The 21,959-nt window shown below is 38.6% G+C and overlaps 2 protein-coding genes across 4 annotated transcripts in view; one reads left to right on the forward strand and one right to left on the reverse strand.

Annotated features, from left to right (window-relative positions):
• Nucleotides 1-1,367: 1,367 nt before the first annotated feature.
• On the reverse strand, nt 1,368-12,415 carry LOC107078015 (uncharacterized). 3 transcript variants are annotated; one of them, XM_015352366.2, is made up of 4 exons: nt 12,131-12,415; nt 7,995-8,062; nt 1,986-2,487; nt 1,368-1,754 (listed from the first exon to the last, which is right to left on the reverse strand). In XM_015352366.2, exons 3-4 carry the CDS (start codon nt 2,480-2,482, stop codon nt 1,616-1,618), a joined length of 636 nt encoding a protein of 211 aa, XP_015207852.1. In that variant the 5' UTR covers nt 2,483-2,487; nt 7,995-8,062; nt 12,131-12,415; the 3' UTR covers nt 1,368-1,615. The 3 variants fall into 3 exon arrangements, with proteins under 3 accessions (XP_015207852.1, XP_015207844.1, XP_015207861.1); XM_015352358.2 differs by lacking the exon at nt 7,995-8,062; XM_015352375.2 differs by lacking the exons at nt 7,995-8,062; nt 12,131-12,415 and adding an exon at nt 3,441-3,768.
• Nucleotides 12,416-19,931: 7,516 nt separating this feature from the next.
• The window catches only part of ephx2 (epoxide hydrolase 2, cytoplasmic), a 97,121-nt gene continuing 95,093 nt past the window's right edge, over nt 19,932-21,959 (forward strand). Inside the window, exon 1 of the mRNA XM_069197634.1 lies at nt 19,932-20,215. Coding sequence (XP_069053735.1) covers nt 20,112-20,215 — 104 coding nt within the window. The 5' untranslated portion in view covers nt 19,932-20,111. The remainder of the gene's footprint in view (nt 20,216-21,959) is intronic.

Here is a 21,959-nt window from a genome sequence, read left to right on the forward strand (position 1 = left end):
TACCTTTTCTAAGGGGTAAACTCTCTTCATTTTGTCCTTTAAAGTGCAGCGAGAAGCGTAACTTCGGGCAAAATTCTATGGTTCTTTTAACCCTAACCCTAGCCAGGCATTAAAAGCATGCCGATGTATGTACCATTTGGCAGCATTTTTCACCTCAATGAAAATGTGCCTAAAGAAGACAGATTATTAAAGAAGATACATTTCCAAGAGGTTTTGAAAAGCATTTGGGTTGTTTGAGACTTATATTTTTGGGTTTGAGAAAGAAATTCAAATCTCATGATTGGAGGGCTTCTGAGATACCCTGTAGGAATGTACACTTTTCAACCCTAGCAAGGGTTAGGGTTAGCGATCCCACACTACGTAGAAGTTTTTTACTTTCAGTGCTGCATTCGGGGGCCCCAGTTATCTTTAGGATAAGTGGTAATTTACTCCTATCTGCACTTTTCGTTTTCGGACACTTTTGGCCACCTTTCAGTATATTGCCCCATTCATTGATTTGATCCCAAAAGTGAGCCAGATGAAAAGTGTGAAGAATACCTGTTCTGAGGGGTAAACTCTCTTCATTTTGTCATTTAAAGTGCAGTTAGAAGTGTATCTTCGGGCAAAATTCTGTTGTGACCCTAACCTTAGCCAGGCATTAAAAGCATGCCGATGTACTGTATGGTGATAAACAAATGACATTTCTTACCTATTATGTAAAACAACATATTTTTCTTCTCTATTTTAAATTTTAAATGGTTTTCTTACTGTAATTTAAAGTGTTTTTTAACTTAGAAATTGCTGTAAGGAGTAAGACTTTATTTTATCATTGAAAGTAGTAATGAAATTCCCAAAACTAACAGTCTTCACCACAACTTTACTTATGCAGCTGCAGTATTGTTTTAAAAATAATTGGCTCGTTTTACCAGAAGTCCTTAAAAATAGTGATGATAGTGATAAAATCTATAACAAATACAGATTATTTTACAAATACAGATTTGTAAAAGGGAGGAGCTGTTGTTCTTGAAAAGACAAGATACAGTACATTCATCCATCCATTTTCTAACGGTTTTGTTCAGTACAGGGTGGCGGGGGAGCTGGAGCATATCTCAGCAAGCAACAGGCACAAAGCACGATATACCCTGGATGACATGCCTGTCCATAAACTCACACCAGGGCCAATTTTCCCAGAAGCCAATTGAAGACCTACCAGTAGGTCTTTGGACTGTGGGAGGAAGCCGGAGTAACCAGGGAAACCACACAGAAAGCACCCCAGTTCCAGAATTGAACCCAAGTCACAGCTCTCCAATACAGCAAGTCCAACCACTGCTCCACCATTAAATTAAGTTAAAGTGTGCTTTATGAATTTGATATGGAAAAAACAAACACATTTTATAGGCTCTATTTATTTAGGAAAAGGACGCATGTTTCGGAATTTATGGAGCTACAGTCCATTTAAATGCATGCAAAAAACTTTACCTAAAACCAGGCACTCCATCAAAATTGCATTTAATTTGTTTTGATCAACAGTTTGGAATTGTAAAATGTTATCTGGTTGATAAAGAACAAACTTGGATTCTACAGAATTATTTGTTTGGTCTGGGACATACAGTATACTGTATAAAATTAAGAAGTGTTAATTGCGGCCAGAGAGACCCTTTAAAGATTGCTTTGTCAGGGAAGAATACAGAGGTTGAATTGTACTCTCCAACTTCTTGGCAGTTGTTTCTGCTGCATGTAGCATTTCTTCAATGATCAGGTAATCCTCTTTAACTCTGCAAAGAAAAACAGGATATGGATTCATTTTAATATATTCTAAGTTACTGTCAGGAATGCTATCTTCAGCAAAAAAATTATGCTTAGAATGCGACACCCTAATGGCCATTCAGTTTAAATGGAAGAAAGCACAACAGGCATGAATGATCTCTAACTTGTAAAGCTGTTTGTGTTATGGCAGACAACAGTAATTATCACTTGGACTACTACAGCCCAGGCAGTCAACTTACTTCTGAACCCCTTCCAACGATCTTGCCTCGTCTCCTTCCAACTGTGTTTCCAACTCTAACAGGACTTTCTTCACAACCTTGTCACAGTTCAGGTTATCTTCCTTAATACTAATGATGCTTTCTTCGATGACCTCCTGGTACTTCAGCTCCCCAATCTCTGAGCTAATGGTCTGGGTAAGGCTGTCTACAATGGCTTGGTTGCCATGGAGAATCTCCTTCAGGTAGGTAAGTTCATCCTCCCAGTCCCTGACCTGTTGCCCCGAGGCTCCACAGGGGCCTCTGTGGGCCGTTTTGAAGTTGATAGAGCAGCCGTCTGGATCTGGTTTGTACTCCAGAGCCCTCCGTTGGTCGTTTACCATCTCTTCAGTGAGACTGCTATTCAGAGTGATGAAGGGATCACTTGAACCATCTTCTCCATCACCTTGTCCACTTTGTGAGACACTGCATGGTACCTGCGTTACTACTAGAAACATATACAGCATCCACCAAAGTAGCATTCTGCCTGGGAATATAATATACAGTAAGACAGAAATTAATGGTACTGAATTAGTAAACAACAGTAACCCAAAATGTTTAATATTTTCCCCCCTATATTTAAAGTTGTACTTAAATATATTCTTGATAGAATTAGAGTATGAGTAGGGTGGAGAGAAACCTTGGAATACAACACAATTGCAGACAAAGGGTACTTCATTTTCAATAATGTTGTCGATATCTTTTTGGAATACATTTTAATTATTTCTATTTTTAAAAACAAAACAGGCTGAATCCAAAGCACAACAGAACAACTAAACAACCACACTTGCCCCACACAGAGACCCCCTCGACTTCTGCCGCCATTACTGGTTCCCCTTTCCCCTTTCTTGACAAAACTTACAGAAATATCCCAAAATCACACAAAGTGGTAGAATAATGGTGATGCATGTACAGTAGCTAAAGATATCCAAGATGTTGCAAATGTACTGTACAGTACTGTACATACTATTCTGGCATCCTCTGTCTGAAAATCAGTTAAAATCTGTCTAAATCCTGTTTGTAAAAATTATTGATCAGTTAACTATGACAAAATATAATTGATTGAACAATTGGCTGTTTAATTGGTGGTTTAATATTGAATTCTGATTAACCTAAATTAACAATTTCCATTATTTTAAATTAAATGTTTCTGCAGCTCTGGACTATAACTACTGTATACGTTGCATTCAATTCAGTGATTTCAAGTAACCATGATTATTGGGATACAATTACTTTAAGCACATTTCAGAAGCAGAAGTCAGTCACTGATTGCATATCCCTTTGTGGCAATAACTGCATGAAGCCTGCAGCCTATTGAGCTCCCCAAACCCTTTGTGCAATCATCTGAGATTCTTTCATATGCCTCTACTGCAGCATGTTTGAGGTTTGGTCTGTTCTTGAATGTTCTGCCTGGAAGTGCAAATACACTCCTCGGCTTACCTGAGCGTCCAGTTCCTTAAGTCTTTTTTATATGAGTCAAAAGAGATCCTTTCTTAGCCATTGCAAGAATACATACAGTATACAGTACTGTAGAAAAGTGTTATTCATGGTATTGCAGAGACCCTCATTTACTTGCCCTGGGAGTTTCAGTGAATGAGGAAGGGCAGGATAGCAGAACTGCAGGTTCAGCAGAGTTCATAGTCCTTTATTATTAACAGGATAGTGTGCTAATCACAGAAAAGGGTGGAGAGGAAGAGAAGAGAATATATCAGCAGGTAGCAGTCCATGAGGCAGAGAGAGAATGAAGATTCCCCTGTTTATATTTGGGGAGAGCAATGAAATAAGAAGTAATGATGATTTCATTGCCTTACACATGTCTTCTGCAATTAAACACAATATAAAATACACAATAAATAAGAATAATAAAGGCACTTCCCTGACATGATGGCAATTATTTTTCAATGAAAAAGTGTGAGATAATGTACAGAAATTACTACGTTTCTAGCAAGACTGGAGTTGAAAATGTTATTATGACAGGGAGAAAATGTTATTATGTCCCACAAGAGGCTTTTATGTAAAGTCACATTTGTGCAAGTTGAGTCTTCTGTAACCACTGAAGAGGGTGTATTATATAGCAGTGCAATCTGTACAGTAGGTTATCTACAGTATCTAGAAGGTTGTATTGGGGCCTTATATGGCTTGCCTTTCTAATTCTGCTGCCAGGTTTTGCCTTGTTTGTGTGGATATTATAACACTGCATATTTTGAGTTTCAGTTATTTTTTAATGTTTACTGATTTATTTATATTGTAACACTTCGGGGTTCACGCTGCCGCCTCGGGTCGGCCCCCCACCTTCGGGGACTCAAACCTGGGCCTCCGGCGTCACTCAACAGGGACCCAGCCAGCTGAGCCAAAGAGAAACCTCCCGTCAGCCCCACGGCTGTGGTCCCTGCTATTCGCAGGGAAGGGCGGTGACGTCACCGCGCTGGTAAGCCGGCTCTCACAACCAATGGTGGCCGTATGCATTACAATATAGACAGTAGATGTGTATATTTACTGTGTTTATGTACATACAGCGCCTTTATTTCTATATACAGTAGCATTTTTAAAACCAGTCATTTAAAAGTGCGGAGTGACTGAGTCCCTGTGTTAATTTGGGGTGGTGTTCCAATGCTTTGGGGTACAGCGACAAAAGGTGCTGTCACCCATAGAATTTAGACAGTGACAGAATATGAGGTAGAATATGAGAGATATAGTCATCTATTAAAGGCCAAGGATTTTGTATGGAAGGGAAAGTTTGCTAGTGAGATTTTCCTACTCTGCTGTATATTAGAAAGTTGGGAGACGAAATTGCCACCCAATAATTTATGAATTTGTGGAAAGGTGTAGTTCGAAAAAAGGAGTACATTTTTTCTTCGTATTGTACTGGTAATTCCATATTTTCTTGAACAGACGTTTGAGCCTTCATTTTAAATAAATGTAGTGCACTTTTTCTTACACTACAAGACAAGTCAGAAAGAACCATTCACATTGATGAGAACCCCAAGGTCTCAGAAGACGAACAGTAGGAACACATAAGATCAGCTGAGTGAAGGTCAAAGTCAGGAAATGGTTGACAGAAAAAACATCTACAAGATACTGAGTAGCCATGCAACATAAGACATTCCATGTTAAGTGGGGGATTTTAAAATCACCTTAAAATTGTCACGCCGTCTGCAGCCAGAGGGCGCTCCTACCCTGTCCTGTCGCTAGTTTCCTGTGCTTTGGTTTCCTTCTGGTGTCTCTCTCTCTGGGGCTATATATTTCCGGGTCTCTGATTCACCTTCGCTCAGCATTGATGTTCAGATGTCCTGCGACCCACCTAGCATCCAGGTCGCCCCACGTCCGCTGCCTGTGGGCATTGGTTTCTATACGACTCCTGAATTGCTGAGCCCAGGCTAATCCCCCTTTCCGCCGCTACGCATGTGGGTCTTTTTCCACTCTCCTGCCTCTCCACGGTTTGTCCCTTCCGACATCCGTGACAGTAATGCTACTCTTTTACCATGCTGTAATTATCAGATATGGTATTACAGTGTGGTTTGGTAATCTATCAGTTCATTTAAAATCGCAAATTACCCGCCTCATCCAGACAGATTTGAAGGTCATGGGAGTGAAATAGAATCCCTGCCTGCAGACAATCTTTGAAAAATCCATAGTCAAACAGGCAGGAAAAATTATATCAGATCCTTCCCACATCATCACCTCTGAATATCAACTTCTTCCTTCTGAATATCAACGTCTCTCTCTGGGGCTATATATTTCTGGGTCTCTGATTCACCTTCGCATTTACGTTCAGATGTCCTGCGACCCACCTAGCATCAGGTCGCCCCACGTCCGCTGCCTGAGGGCACTGGTTTCTATACGACTCCTGAACTGCTGAGCCCAGGCTAATCCCCCTTTCCGCCGCTACGCATGTGGGTCTTTTTCCACTCTCCTGCCTCTCCATGGTTTGTCCCTTCCGACATCCGTGACACAAATCTGAGTGGCAGAACTGTAAGATGGGTAATGTTATCAGTTGTGTGTGATTAAATTCAGGATTCTGGCTACAGAATTCGAATATATTTTAACTTAAGCGCATATTGCAAAATTCCTGCAAACATGACACGGCAATAATCTATCCTTGAAAAAAAGTGCTTTGAGCCATTTTTATCCAATTTATCCAATTTAGACAGCATAGGATGCAGCCTGAAAATATTGCTTAATGGAGAAAAATGTCTTTACAATACTTTGCACGAGGACACTCATTATACTCGTCAAATTCTTGTACCCACATGTACAGTGCCTATTTTAATTGACTCACTTGCGTTGACTTACAATCATTATAAGACTATTGTGTAGGCAGATCTGAGGGAAATCTCAGGAAATTTTTCTTGCTGAATTTTCTTTTTCTCTAAGACTGCCCTGTTGTGCTAAATTGGAAAATGTCGGGCATACTGTATATGTACAACTTTTTCTGACATATGGCAAAAAACCCCAAGTGGAGATAATTCCTTGTTGCTCTGTAGCTAACATACTGATGAAAGTGTACATGTGGCAAAAACCCTGCTGTAGTTTAAATTGCATCTTTTTTTATATTTTTATAGATTATATCTGGGATTGACAAATTTCCTCAGAGTTTAATTATTTTGAAAATTTCTCTTCAACACTAAGGAATTTTTACTTGTTCTCATTTGGCCTTTGAATACTTTGCTGTATGCTGTTGTACAGATTGTTGTTTAATGGATAAAATAGTATACAGATCGAGAACCTTAATTTACCAATATCTACATTATGGCACACATGTCCACAGACTTTCCATCTTAAGAGCATGGAAATGTTACATATTATTTTTTTCCTCTTCTGTTCATCTATGTACTATACACAATTACAATACCAATATCATAATTAAAATTGTCAACACATATATTTGTGATATATAGTTAATAAAGGAGAATTAAATCAATGGATGTTATGTTTAGAATTTACAATGCACTTGCAAAACCTGATTTAGAAGATTCTGCCCAGTCTTGGGCACAACTTTACAAAAATTGTATTGCTCCTCTGGAGACCAGAGAAGATGAACATGATATATTCCCAGAATGAAATGAACGTCCTACACTGACAAGTTAAAGGAACCGATTCTTTTTAGTGATGAACAGAGAACACTATGAGGGTTCCTACGTCAAATTCAAAGTCCTCAAAGGCACTGACAGAGTCAACTCGATGGACTTCAAAAACAGCAATGAAACACAAGCCAGAGCATGTAACAGGAAATATGTGCATTTAAAGTTGAGAACAGTTTTAATTGAAGAGCAGTAGGAGTTTGGAATACGTTACTCAGTCATGATTTTGTAGCTCCCTGGCTTTTGTTAAGGAACAGATGGATAAGACCCTAGGATAAATTCACTGCTAGCAACCAAGTGATCAAGATGGGCTGACGATGACCTTCTCTCATCTGTAATCGTTCTAACAGTCTTCCAGGAGTGAGATGAAATAATTTCAAGAAGAGGGCTCTTTTGGTATATTAACAAGTGGGAACTATCCCCTGGTAATCAGAGTGAGAGAACAGTCAGTGTAAATGGGACAGAGGACAAAATACCTGACAGCTGTTGCTTTGTTCCTATTTTCACAGCACTTTTGCCTTCCATCACCCTTCAGATAACAGGTTACACAGATTCTCACATCTGTGTAATATAATACTCAACATCATTTGGCTGAAGGAGGCTTTTATAGTTCTAGTCCACTGTCTGAGCATATTTGGCCTTGTGGATATTTTAGTATTTTAAAATGTATTGTTAATTCTCTTTCTTCTAAATGCCCTTTTATAAAGTAAACAAAAATGGAAACATTTGTGAAGTCATACATACAAATCTTTCCAGATCCTACCATTGCGTGGGTCAATGGGGGAGACTGCAAAGTTGGAGGGCAGCTGTAAACACTAACCAAACATTACTGAGTTTGCCTCCAGATACGTATGTGACGGGTTCTCTTGCACACATCTGTATAATGTCTGGGAAGGGAGAGGAGGCCACCTACCTAGGTATGATTGGTTAAAAAGGAAGGGGAAGGAGAAGTGTCTTGTTTCACGAGGATGGTTTTACGTACTGGGGGGAGGAAACAGGAGGGAAAGAGGGATTAGCTTCTTGATGATAAATTACTGTTCTGTTAATTCCCCAATCACAAAAAAATCACAAACATTAAACACAACCAGATTAGCAAGTGATAAAGATACAGGGTTTGTGAACAATTGTGGATTGTAAAGTTGGTCTGAACTACAATAATCAGCATTATTAGTTGCAAGACAGAAATAACTAAACATGTGTTTGAGGAGTGGTCTAGGAAATGGCTGTAATAATACTTTGTTAGTAGAGCCCTATATTGTGCCCCTGTCTTTCCAACATTTGAGCAATCTACAGTAAACACTGACCTCTTATGTCACCCTGCCTTTCCCTGGCTGAGGGAACCACATATGGAATGAACTTCAAAAGAATCTCAGACTTACATAAACACAATGGTGATGTCTACTGCCGGGGACTGGGAAGGTAATGGATATTTCATTAATTTAAAAAGCTTCATAACAGTGATTTATCTGTTCCTAGTGAAACATTTGATTGAAAAATGTACCCCAGTCATTCACCCCTGCTGCTGGGACTTGTGTTTGTGTACGCATTACAGTAATGAAATTGTTTTACTTCTTTACTCTAAAACCAAAAATACCAAATAAATATAATAACTGTAAATATTCATCCAAAAATAATGTTGGATGGAAATTATCCAATATAATTTAAGGGAGTGTAGTGAATAAGCACATGATATAACTAAGGTCTCTGTATCCCAAGCAAAAAGCATTCATGTACCACTACTCACTTGAGGAACACAGACTTGCAGTATTTTCCCATCAGATAATGCACTGTTTATTCTTCTTCACTAAATACTGGTAAACGTAATAAACATCCTCCTTAGAGTAACTGATTTTGACAAAGCTAAAACATTCTGGCAGCCTTCTTGGTTTAATTTTATTTTTTAATTTAGAATTTAATTTAGAATCAAACACATGAGAGAGGAGGTTTTTTAAAATCCCTGTCTGATGTTGTTGAGAGCAAAAAGATGCCTTACCTAGATTATTAGCAATTTTTGCTGGAGCAGGAAGAAAGAAGAACAACATTTCTGACATAATTGGTAACTCCAATGTTAAAGTTAAAGAGTGCATGGAAATACAAATGAAAATTTGGCCCATCAAACCCACACAGGAGATAGTATCTAATTGATTCAAGGATGTCATCCAGCCATTTCCATTTCATACAGTCCTGGGTATCAGCTTGATATGGCTGGATAACTTGTTCTACACTCCCACAGCTCTTTGGCTAAAGTATTGCCTACTGTTCTTAGTGTTAAATGGACTTAAATAAAAGTAGTTTCCACTTGTACCCAATGGTTCATGTTTCAGAGCTCATTTTGAAGAAATGCACTGGGTTGACTTAATACATTTGAGAATTTTGAGTACTTGTGACTGGTCCCTACATAATCATATCATTTCAAGAATAAAAAGGTTCAGGTTCTCCAGCCTTGAGTAAAGGACACTTCCTCAAGAACCAGAATGTATGTGCTTGCTCTTTTCTATCTTCTCTATCTTCTCTATCTCGATCTGATTCCAGATCAGCAAAATCTTTTCTACAGTATGTCATAGTGACCAAAATTGTACACAATATTCTAAAAGAGGCTATATTAATGCATTATATTGTAGTGACAAAACATTCCTTGATTTAATATCTATATTTTAACTATACATCTTAATGTTATTCTTGCCTTTTTAATTGTTTCCACACACTTTCTAGAAGGCAGTAAGGCAGGCAGCAACTCAGAGCTTATCCCGAAAGTACAGTGTTCAATGATCAACTATATTTTGGACAGGGTTGCCAGTATATTGTGTGGCACAAGCAGATAAAAGCTAAGATTTAGAGACACTAATTAAACTAGATGGCTTGTGCCATGCAATATACTGGCAACCCTGTCCAAAGTTTAGTTGAACATTGAACACTGTACTTTACGGATAAGCTCTGAGTTGCTGCAGGTGAGAGTCAAGTGACCCAAGTGAAAACACAAATACAGAGAGGGAATGCAAACTAAATACCAAACGCACCTTGGATGGAATTAAACTTTGGAGCCAAGAGCAGTGAGGCAGCAACAGTAACTGCTAAACCACTGTGCTGTGTCAAATTTTATTATATTTTTTACATTCAAATACACTGTAGTTAATGTTCTAAAATTAAGACTTCCAGAATCTCTGAACAGCTGTGGACAATCTGTCTTTCCCTTTTCCTTCCCTTCTCTCTTCCTAATTCCACTTACCCAGTTATCTCCTCTTCATCACTTTTCACTCTGTTTCTGATTGAGTGTCCAACCCTTTGCACCAGTCTATATCTGTTGTTATATCTCTCCCTTTGCCCCAGTCCTTCTTTTTGCTGCCCACAGGGCCCCTGTTTGCTGACTGCCACTCTGTCCCACGAGTGAGAGTGCACAGTGTCAGCCTGCACCGGATCCTCCTTCTCAGAGCTAGAGCCTGCAGCCCACGCTGCTACAGCAGTGGGTATTCCCTTTTTAATCCTCCATAGTTACCCCTCCATCAGTTGGTGTCCAACTAGTGCTGTATCGCCCCTCAACTGCAAAAGCTTCCATTCACATACTTAACTGATATTTCTTCTTTTGCGGGTTCCACTTGTAATGCGTTCTCATCCATTCCAGCAGCCATATCACCCTGCAACTCACAACTGGTAGCCCACTGAAGCTAAGCAGGTGTGAGCCTGGTCAGTACCTGGATGGGAGACCGCCTGGGAAAAACTAAGGTTGCTGCTGGAAGTGGTGTTAGTGGGGCCAGCAGGGGGCGCACACCCTGCGGTCTATGTGGGTCCTAATGCCCCAGTATCGTGAGGGGAACACTATACTGTAAACAGGCGCCGTCCTTTGGATGAGACGTAAAACCGAGGTCCTGACTCTCTGTGGTCATTAAAAATCCCAGGGCGTTTCTCGTAAAAGAGCAGGGGTATAATCCCAGCATCCTGCCCAAATTTCCCATTGGCCCTTATCAATCATGGCCTCCTAATAATCCCTGTCTATGAATTGGCTTCATTACTCTGATCTCCTCCCCAATAATAGCTGTGGTGAGCGTGGTGAGCGTTCTGGCGCACTATGGCTGCCGTCGCATTATCCAGGTGGATGCTGCACATTAGTGGTGGTTGATGGGAGTCCCCATTACCTGTAAAGCGCTTTGAGTGGAGTGTCCAGAAAAGCGCTATATAAGTGTAAGCAATTATTATTATTATTCCATCTAAGACCCTTTAGCAAGCAGTAGCTGTTTTCCTACGTCTGTTTCATGCTAGAACTGTCATTTCCTCAGCATATTAAAACCGAAGTATTAAGCATGGTATCCTTAATAATTATTGGCTTATTCCTTTATTAAAATTTGACCAAACTACTGAACATACTGATTACAAGCAAGATTTCCCATTTAGTTTTTTAAATCAAGCCTATTTATGAAAAAGAAAATGATCATGTTTAGACTCTCTGTATAAGTATTTATACCAGTTTTCAAAACCTTATGTTTGCCAGATTTTGTAACATGTAATTTAATTAATGTGGGATTATTTGGACTTAATCACAAACTTTTTAGTTACTGAGATACCACATTATGAGGGACTATTGTTCACATTGCACACCAAGTGATTATTTCACAAATATCTCTCAGTAGTAACCAAAGTTATTTCTAGTAATTTAAGACTACATTCTTCAACACATTTGGTAAAACCCACTGAATTATATTGCATCTCACAGGTTTGATTAAGAAAAAATACATTTTTCTTCTAAAGATTTATTTTTCTCAGGAGTAAAAGGTATAGCAGTCAATTGCACTGTTCCCCCAGGCACACAGCAGATTTAAATATAGGAAGAAAAACACAACTTACATTTAAAACTATTATTTTTATACATACAAGAAATATTTAATAGCATAAAACATACAATATGCTGATCATGACACATTTTCTAACAGAATCATTTACGCATTCACTTTCATTTTTTCAGTGAACAATTCCTTAATTGAAAACCATTTAATTAATGCTGAATGAACTTAGAATGTTTGTGAGGAAAGTCTCAAAGAGCAAAAAAAAAATACTTACCACCTCTGATCTTGAGTCAATGAGTTACAGATTTTAATTAGTGTAGACTTTGGTGATGTGTTCCAGTTTCCAGAAACCATAAAAAAAATTACATTCTTTTTTTAAATTTAAAATATATCATGATTGCTCCTGTATTGGTATTCTTTCAAAGATGTTTATTTTGCTACTAAAAAGTACAGTTCTGTCCCTTTGTCTGGTGAACAGGAGGCACTGCTGGAAGACTGCCTGTGAGTCAATGGGTTCTTTCTTTGTTCTGGAAGGGGAACCTCTAATCTACTTCACATATGTAGGGGGATAAAGAGTGACGGATGAAATTTAAGTTACGGAGTCTGAGAAACCTTTTTAAAGGGGCACTCACTCATTTTCTTCTAAAAGGAGAAAAAAGAATTTTATAATATTACACATGTAAATCATTTATTTTTTATTTAACTTTGCTGTTTTTTTAGACAGTGAAAACAACCACATTTTTTGTTCAGGTTGTGTTTTTGGCAATTTAGTGGTTACAAAAATATTTGGATTTCAGATCTTTCACTTTTCAATAGGTCAGAACATGTAGTAGTACTTTATATAATTTATGATGTAATATTAATTGACAACAGAGAAAATAGTGAGCTCATATCCAACACATACTGTATAAGAAGACTGGATAAAACTGTTTTTGTGTCAATTCATAAAAATAGGATTAAAAGCCAATGATTTGATGCAGTTGCACCTTCGTCAGGGTGTATAACACACACAAACAGAACTTTAAACAAAATAACAGTTACTGTCAATTCAAACTTATAAGAACAATTATCTTTTCAATATGCACATCTGACCAAGTACATACTAAATTTGTATGCTTGTTAGTTAACATACAATTCTACATTCACAGAATGAGACCAAATAAATTCCTAAACTATTTCATGAAAGCTTTCAAATACAATTCTTTATTACTTCTACAAGGTCATAAAGTACAAAATACAGTAGTTATTTCAAAAGCCATGTCCTTTCTTAAACTGCTCTTAATTATCTAATCTAATTGATTTACCTACTAATTTAATACATGTGTAACTGTCACGATTATAAGTCCTGAAATCCGCCTAGCACCAAGTCGCCCCATGTCCGCTACCTGAGGGCATAGGTTTCTATACGGCATTCCCTGAACAGCTGAGCCCGGCTAACCCCTGTCTCACTGCTACGCATAGGGTCTTTTCACTCTCCTGTCATTCCATGGTTCGTCCTTTCCGACATTCGTGACACCCGCTCCGGTTTTTAACTTTTGTCTTGTTCGTCGTGGATGGATTACCTGGTTCTGGACTTTTGCTTTCACCCTGGAATTTCCTTTATACTCCCTTTGGACTTTCGCCTGGACCACGCCCTCCCGAGCACCAGTGCACTGTCGACACGCCCCCCCCCTGTTCGTCTACCAGCCCCATTCCCAGTCCTCTCTCCCCTATGTCTGATTCACTCCCTTCCGGATTCTACAGTCTGCATAGGGTCCTGATTAACGCTTCCTGACTGTAACAAAATAGAAATAGAAAATAGAAATGTCTGAGTTGCACAAAAATTACTTTTCCTTAAAATCTTTCTAAGAAAAATACTGTATAGATCTCTTGTTCTAGTGCAGTTTACCCTATTTAATGTATAAAACATTGGTATTTTATAAAGGTACACAGCAGTCTTATAAGAACTGGTAATAATTTTTTAGTTTTCAGCAGGTGTTTTATAAGTTTATTAAGTATCTTAATACATCTTATACATTCTCCCCAGGTGAAACATTGGATAATAACCTTTTTACAAGTACAGGCTAGATCAATTATATCCAGAAAGTGTTGTTATTGAATCTGCATTTTAAGGCTTTTGTCATCCTTTTAGGATTATGTTTTTTATGAAAAAGAACCAATACTACTAAAGATATATCATTATTTTAAAGTTATAAGATTTGTGAGGCAGTCTTCCTTTTTAGCATGAGTACAATATACACAAAGTTTAACGTGGGGTTTTCAGCTGTGGGTTAAATAGAACTTCACAATATGAAACTATTGATTAATAGAGCATAGCTGTCACATTCTACTGTGATACTGCACCTTTATTACGGAGATGCTTTATTAATGTAAGCGGAAATAAACCTGCACATGAAAGGAGCAATGTTCATCGGTTGGTATTATGACAAGATTAGCTTGACCTATCTAGCTTTTATTAGTAAGCAAGTTGGAAAACTCATCTATGTGGCAGAACATAAAGAAATTGCTTCACTGTATCACAAACAGTAGGCAGCAACACACAATATACTGTATATTACAATATCTAAATTGACACTGGGCCAGTAAAAGTAAAATTCTGACTTGGGATAGTTCCTTAGTGATAGAGTCAACCATTTAGAACATGGTTGAATGGTAGCTGGCCAAATAAGAACCTCCACCAGACTCGTGATGAAGATCATGCTGATTCTGCTTTGCAAATACTGCAAATTAACGGGTTCAGGCTTGCGTTCTGACCCCCTCAGCCTTCCCATTGTGGACTGCACTGCTAACCCTTACACGCTTTTCAGTGCAGTGAAAGAGAACACAGAGACAGTGACCTGGTCAAATGTACAGGAGGGCTGCAGCAGGCTGTGCTGGTAGGTCAGACAGAAGTTCTGTTTAGTCTGCCACAGTAGGAAAGGCACTGAGCATGAGGCCAGCCACATTCCAGGCTGCAGTGTGAGATGAAACTGCCAGTATAACAGAAACCAGAATGTGACATTCCAAACCAAAATAACATTGTGTCATAATATGCTAGAGAAAGAAATTTACTGTGTGAATACAAGTGTGAAAGAAAGTATAAATTTGCATTTGTTTAAAAATACAACCCTTTTTGAATCATGCACCAGAATGACCACATGGACATATAAGCCCTTAGATTAGTTGATCTGGGTGAGGTTTGAAAAGTGCCTTAAAATGGAAAGAATTGAATGTGTAAATAAAGTGCTACATCTACATTTCTATACAGTATCTTTATTATAAGTATGATGAATTATTGTGCACACTGAAATGATATTATCTGAATAGCAGAAAATGTGAATATAAATATATAAAATGTCTACCAAATATGTTGCAATATACTGTATATTGTATTACTTAATTTGTATTTATTTCTATTAAAGGAGACTTTCAAATCCCATTCATTTCTAATTAAACTACTACATCCTTAGAGGATTGAAACCCCACAGATAGGGCAACAATCCATTGTTAGGCACACATGTACGCATTCACTCACACATGCACAACCGCTTTATCCAATACAGGCTTGCAGGGGATACTGAAGCCTGTCCCAGCAGGCAATAGATGCAAGGCAGGATACACACTGTACAGGACACTACTCCATCACAGGGCATACAAACACACACACACTCATACCAGGGGGCCAGTTTTTCCCAGAAGCCAGTTAACCCATGTGAACATGGGGAGAAGACACAAACTCCATGCAGATTCCCCTCCCAGGAACTGAACCCATGGCCCCAGTGCTGCTGTGAGACAGCAATGCTACCGTATAGCATTGGCATCGGCTCACACATGCATAGTGGGGACAATTCAGAGATTGTAATTAATCTGGACAATATGTCAGATTGTGGGAGGAAACAGAAGTGCTCATAGAAAATACATACAAACTCCACTTGGGTGGATCTGAATTTGAACCCAGGATGTTAGAGCTGTGATAACTTCAGTCCCTAAAGATCATGCTGGGCGGCAAAGATGCTTACTAGCCAGAAAATCAAACAACTCTTCAAAACATGACTACAAAAACCTCAGTCTCACCCTACTCTTCCAAATGTAGAAGTCTCTCTTTGAGACTATTTTCAAAAACTCATTCAAAGGCACTCCAAAACTCACAGTTTCACAATTGCATGGACAGTGAATCCTTCTTCCTCCGGTGATGATAGGGTCGCTCACAACAGGGTTCCAGGTTCCAGGTGGGGCCTTGGCCAGAGAGCCCATACACAAGTCCTAAATGGTGGCTTATTCTTTGGAACTGTGTATAATATGGCTCATGTTCAACACAGCAACTGGTTGTGGATGTCCAGCTTGAGGAAGCCAAGGAGTAATCGAGGTGTGCATAGGGTGTCTTGAGACTGCAGTCTAAATCCCCATGGCTGTGTCAGTGAGCCAACAGTGTAAATAGGCTTCAGTTGCAGTGGTAGCACAGCCATTCCTCACCCAGGCAGTTAGTGAAAACAACTGGGGAGCTGGAGTTTTCAGCCCGGTTTTGTGGAATCAGCAGCCTAAGCTGTGTTAGAGTTGCTGCCGCACCGACAGCTTTTCTTCAGCCCGGAGATTTATAAAACAGCCTTAAGGTTGAGGTCTGCAGCTCCGTGGCTGTAGTGGAAAAATACAGACTGCCTGCACTGTAGTAAAGTAGTTGTTATAGTAGCAGAAAACCTGCTCTTCAGCTCTGATTGTAGTGGTTATAGCTGAAGGCTTCATCCCAGAGGTAGGATCAACAGGAAAGAACAGCAGTCTGTGCAAGGGCAAAGGCTGATTTGAAAGTCTTATGTCATTTGTGCTCCTACTTCTTCTCCCAGTCATCTCTGATCTGTCTAGTTTCGGTGCTCTATTCATGTGGTCTGGAGCAGGGTGCAAAGCAGATGCCTGCTCTGGTGATTGCTGCCATCTACTGCGGTCCATCATCTTAAGTAGAGGGAAAGCTTCAGAAAAATCCAGGGGTCCCTGGGGAAAGTAACGCCCCTTGATGGCATGGCCCCTCATAGCATCACATGCACTCTCTGGCCCCCAGACAGTATACTCTCACCTAAACAACTGTCATCCGGCAGCTGTTGATGTGGTCCAGATAAGGGCTGCCATTCTGTTTAAAACTTCTGCCCTCTTATATTATCATACTCAGTCCAGAAAAAGGGCAAATAGAAAAAGGTAAAACTCCTGTCAATAACAGGCAAGAAGAGCCATGATAGAGGGCCCAAAACATAGGGGTCCAAACCATATAAACCCACAAACCACTGGGAGAGGAAAGGCTGCTTCTCCAATGGAAAACTGGGAAATGATACATTTGAAAAGCAAAGTTGGGAACAGTGCACTCTAATAGCTAACACGAAAATCCCTTCAGGCTGTCAGTGACAGAAGAGGGGAGCCAGAATTATTGCTGCCATGTGACTCCCCAACCAACACATCATAACATATCATCATACACGCTCTATCAAACAGTCACTGGAGAAAGGACTATATAGATGACTTGGTAAGAGACAGTGTCTCAGGCTCTGGTCACCTGCCAGTGTGCAAGATACAACGCTATTCTAAGAATACCATGGTCAGTATGCATTGTAAATCCTAGTATTGTATACTGTATGTATTGATGTCAGTAGATCACAGTAGAGGCAGTGTGTTGTCTCATGAACAGGTACTGTAACTCTTTCCATCTATGATGCAATAGCAATTCTTACAGACCATCAATGGATGCACGTACAGTACATCTCCATAGTATCTGCAGTACATCCAGTCTTCCATGGACAATGGCTACCAGTGTTGATTGCACCTGGAAGACAAATGCCTCAGAGGGAAAACAGGTGAGCCTAAGCCCAGACGTGGGTTTCTTGCACCTGAACAAGACCTTGAACTCTAACTAACATTTAGACCTCCTGCCTGAATATCGGCACCAAGAAGATGTCTAAAAAGATATTGATTGGGTCTCACCACACTTCCAAACTCAGGAGATATGTGTCTGACAACACTGGGTGATTGATGTGACCTCACAGGATCTCACAGAGGAAGTGCCAACACCAACACACAAGAAAGCCCAACAGGAATATCACTGGTGGCAGATCAGGGGTAAAGCAAGAGAGAACTGCTACAGTAAATCTAACCATGACCCGTGACACATGTTCTAAAGGATTGCCTTCATGTCTGCTGGACAGAACACTTTCCTCAACATTAACCACCAGACTGACCTAGGCAAAGTTTTGCAAGAGCAGCTTTAGACAAGCCTGGCTGGGAAGAAGGAAGTTTTCTAAGTAATTCAGCACAAGGATGTCTTGATGGATTACTAAAGCTATGACTGTAACCACATAGTTGGAGAAGCACTTGCAGCATTTGCGTATAGATAAACTGAGGTAATCTGTGTGTTCTTTATGCACAGGGGCATATTCTAGTATGGCATGATTGGTACTGTATGATGAGAGCAAGTTAATAAGAAGCTACAGTAAACCATTTTGTTCAATGTTTTATGTAAAAAGTTAATATACTTGCAATTGTCAAACTTGTTATTTATGCTAATTAAGGTAAATAGTTACAATCAGATTATGATGACAAGGATGAATGCAGTATTTCCATGTAATTTACCAATCTTTTATTTCAAGCCACAGGGTGCACTTTTACAACAAAAAAATCTTATTTATTATCTTAAATGTATTATCTTAAAATATTGCATGTCTCAGTCTAAAAAACAATAAGTAGAAGACAAAATGTTTACTGAGCTGTAGGTGGTCAGAGAGACAATGATCAAAGGGATTTTTGGGTTTATGTTACTTAATTAAGTCCTTGGTCAATCATTAAAGTCATCAACCTGCTTAACTTTAGACAACTATATATTTTATGTTATTTATCCAATATAATTTTTCTTTCTTCTAATACATGTATATTTTTTATTTGTTAATGGGTTCATGTTGTTTTAAATGTATTGTGTATTTTATTAAGTCTTTTACCTGCCTGCAAAGCAACTTTCCCATCTGGGACAATAAAAGTAAGTAAAATGTCTTGGAATAATAATAATAATAATAATAATAATAATAATAATAATAATAATAATAATAATAATAATTGCTTACACTTATATAGTGCTTTTCTGGACACTCCACTCAAAGCGCTTTACAGGTAATGGGGACTCTAATTGCTGCCAAATATTCACCAAATATTGAGATCACTTATCTGAATTTATATGACATCAACATATTTTGGTTTTATGTCTTTAGTCCTGGGGATATTTAGTGTACCTTATCACACAGTACCTTTAGATGTCTTTAGTTTGAGCATTCAGATTTTTAATAAAAATATTAAGTTTAAAAATGTGTGTGCATTGCTTTTTTAATTTACAAAATGGGGTATCATTGGATGGGTATGAATACTTTTGCAAGGCTGCAATTTTAAGATTTCTTTGTTAAATTTGAATAAATCTAGATCAGTGGGGTAGTATTTGAGAGATTGATGTTTCCTGTATGCTATTAATTTTTTACATAAAGCATTCTATGTGTGAAGCTGGATTCAGCTTTAAAAATGATTAAAAACAACAATTTTTTAAAAATGAAAAAAAATCCTATGTTTAGCATTGGCAAATTAATGACTATCAAAATAAAGAATTAATTCTTGACATGTCGTTGGGCATGTGGAGTCACATTAGCAATGGGAATGGGAGTGGTTTTGTTAAGGATGGATGAATCAATATGCAAAGTACTTTGCTGCATTATATGCAAAAAAAATGATGAAACATTCTGATTAACAAAGGAAAATTTCTAGTGATCTAATTTCTAGTTAATATGTGCAGTATTAGTATTGTTAGTACTGTTAAGGGCATTAGTACAGTAGATGTAGAATAATAATTTAAATGGCAATGATTTCTCATTACTAAGAACGCGATTTCATTAAGGCCTAAATTAAGTAAAGAGTTGTAATAAAACTCAGCAGTTCCGCTGAACAGGAATATTCATTGCTTGGAATGTGAATATTCCTTCATGGAATGCTTCCATGAACAGGATTAGGAAGATGCCATTTCATAGGGATTGCTTTCAACTATTTATGCTTCATAAGCAGCTGATAAGTTTATCAAAAAGAAGACGAAGTCCGCTACACTCACATTCAGTTGTCAGGGGCTGTTCAACAGGCGTTTCCAATTATTAAAATAGAGGGGGAGGGCAAAGTTAACAGAATTAGAATATTATTTACCTCCTGCATTTCAGGGTAATTTCTGCTTTTGTTAAGTCGTTAACTTGTGTTGGGTGGACAGAGATTATCTCGTCATGTCGCTGAGAAAAGTGGTGCTTTTCGACCTGGGGGGAGTTTTAGTTATCCCCTCTCTGCGGCAAGTTTTTCAGCGATACGCGGAGTCCATTGGTCTGCCGAGGTAGGAAACTTGCTGTCAATATTGTGAACCTTGTTTATCCAGTAACACTGGGTAGTGACTGTTGGTATTTCGTAGGTATTTGTTGTACGAAACGCAGCACAATTTCCTATTAATTTCTGCCTCAATGATGTGGTGTAATCCAAAATAAAGTTGCAAAAAATGAAAACAAAACAAAATGAAAGCCTAGTGAGTGTAAAACTAAGTGCGCATTATCAGCAAAGACAGATTTAGTGCAGTACAGTGGAATGTAAAATGAATGCAGGGATTTTAAGTCAACACGTCCATCTTAAGCATTGCAAGGGTTGTTTAAAGATGACAGTTTAGAGATTACAGTTGAAAGAAAAGAGCTCATTCATTGATCGACAACGAATAAAACTCGAAAATGGCACTGTAAATCACTGAGGTCGAGCCGTACAGTATATGACAGCCGGGTAGAAAAATAATTTTACGATTGTCCTCCATGCGGGCTCCATGCAATTTAGCTGCATTATTGTTGTTACACGTTCAATGTTTTTTTTTAAAAAGAACTGGAGTTGACCATCATTGTTGTTATGAGCTCTAATAACTCTCTAATGTATGAGCTCTAAAGCAGTAGTATATATCTTTTGTTGCCTTTTTTTACACATGCAACCTGATTCCTAAATGTCTTGGCCACAACCCACCACAAAGTTAAGATGCTTACTCCAAAACAGAATAAAAAATAAATGTACTGTAATTCGGCTTGCTATTGTCAGCTTTGTTCCTGCTCTTGGTGAAACTTGAGAACATTTTTGGCCTTTTGCTTGGGGTTCAGGCTCTACAACAAAAGCATCAATGGTAGTTGAACACTCCTGATGCTGTGGGTCTGATACGCTGTAGAGGTTATACTGTAGGTGACCTGTTTAGTACCATCTCGTGCCATTTTGCTCACCACTCACCCCCTAGTTCAAATGCCAGTTTCTCCTACGCAGCAGTCAATTTGTCATTCTGACTCATCAGAAGCAGAAATAACACTGACCACCTCAGTAAGGACGGTGAGCAAAATTACTCTGTGAATGATTGGAGTCAAATCTGTTTCACATTAAACTGGAATAGACACATTTAAACTAAATTACTCTAGTGGGATGTTATAAATCTCATTGTATTTTTTGTCGGAAGCACTGCTGGAAAAAAAGACTCTCCTCTTCACTTCAAGAAGGTTCCACCTCTGAACTACTGTGCTTTTTACTCTCTTTTCAGCATGGAATTAACTTGTAGCTTTTGACGTATACAGTACATAATGCCCATTGCTCAATAGTGCTTGCCGTATGTTAATTAAATAAACATGGCTAATAAATTAACCGTTTATATTGCATTCTCCAAACTTTAGCTGTAAACTAGTTTTCTAAATTCACATGTCTCTGTAATGCTTTTAGTTGTTACCTTTTGTAGAATTTTTCAAAAAGCATATAGAATATATTGCATTCTCTTGATTATCAAACAGTAATTGCAGCACAAACTGGTGAAGCAGCGCTGATGCCATTAAAATGGTCTAAAGAGTGTATGTGTACAGAGCAGTAATGTAGATAACTTTTTGATATTCCATGTTTGCAGTGTGTATTGTACAGTAAGTGCAAATTGCATCAAGTTTTGAGACTTAAAAACTTTAACTTCATATAGTGTCATAATTGGAGAAGGATGTACTGTAGTTGAGAGCTGCGAGATCACAGGGGGTGTCTAGACAGATGAGTCTTGAGCAAATGGGAAAAGGTGGTCAGAGACTGAG

Source organism: Lepisosteus oculatus, chromosome 2, assembly GCF_040954835.1.
Source record: "Lepisosteus oculatus isolate fLepOcu1 chromosome 2, fLepOcu1.hap2, whole genome shotgun sequence".
Lineage (NCBI taxonomy): Eukaryota > Metazoa > Chordata > Actinopteri > Semionotiformes > Lepisosteidae > Lepisosteus > Lepisosteus oculatus.

Coding starts and splice junctions, on each gene's coding strand:
- LOC107078015 (XM_015352358.2), bottom strand. CDS start 2,482: ATGCTACTTTGGTGGATGCTGTATATGTTTCTAGTAGTAACGCAGGTA. Junction 1,755..1,985: donor TCGTTGGAAGGGGTTCAGAA/GTAAGTTGACTG, acceptor TTTTCTTTGCAG/AGTTAAAGAGGATTACCTGA.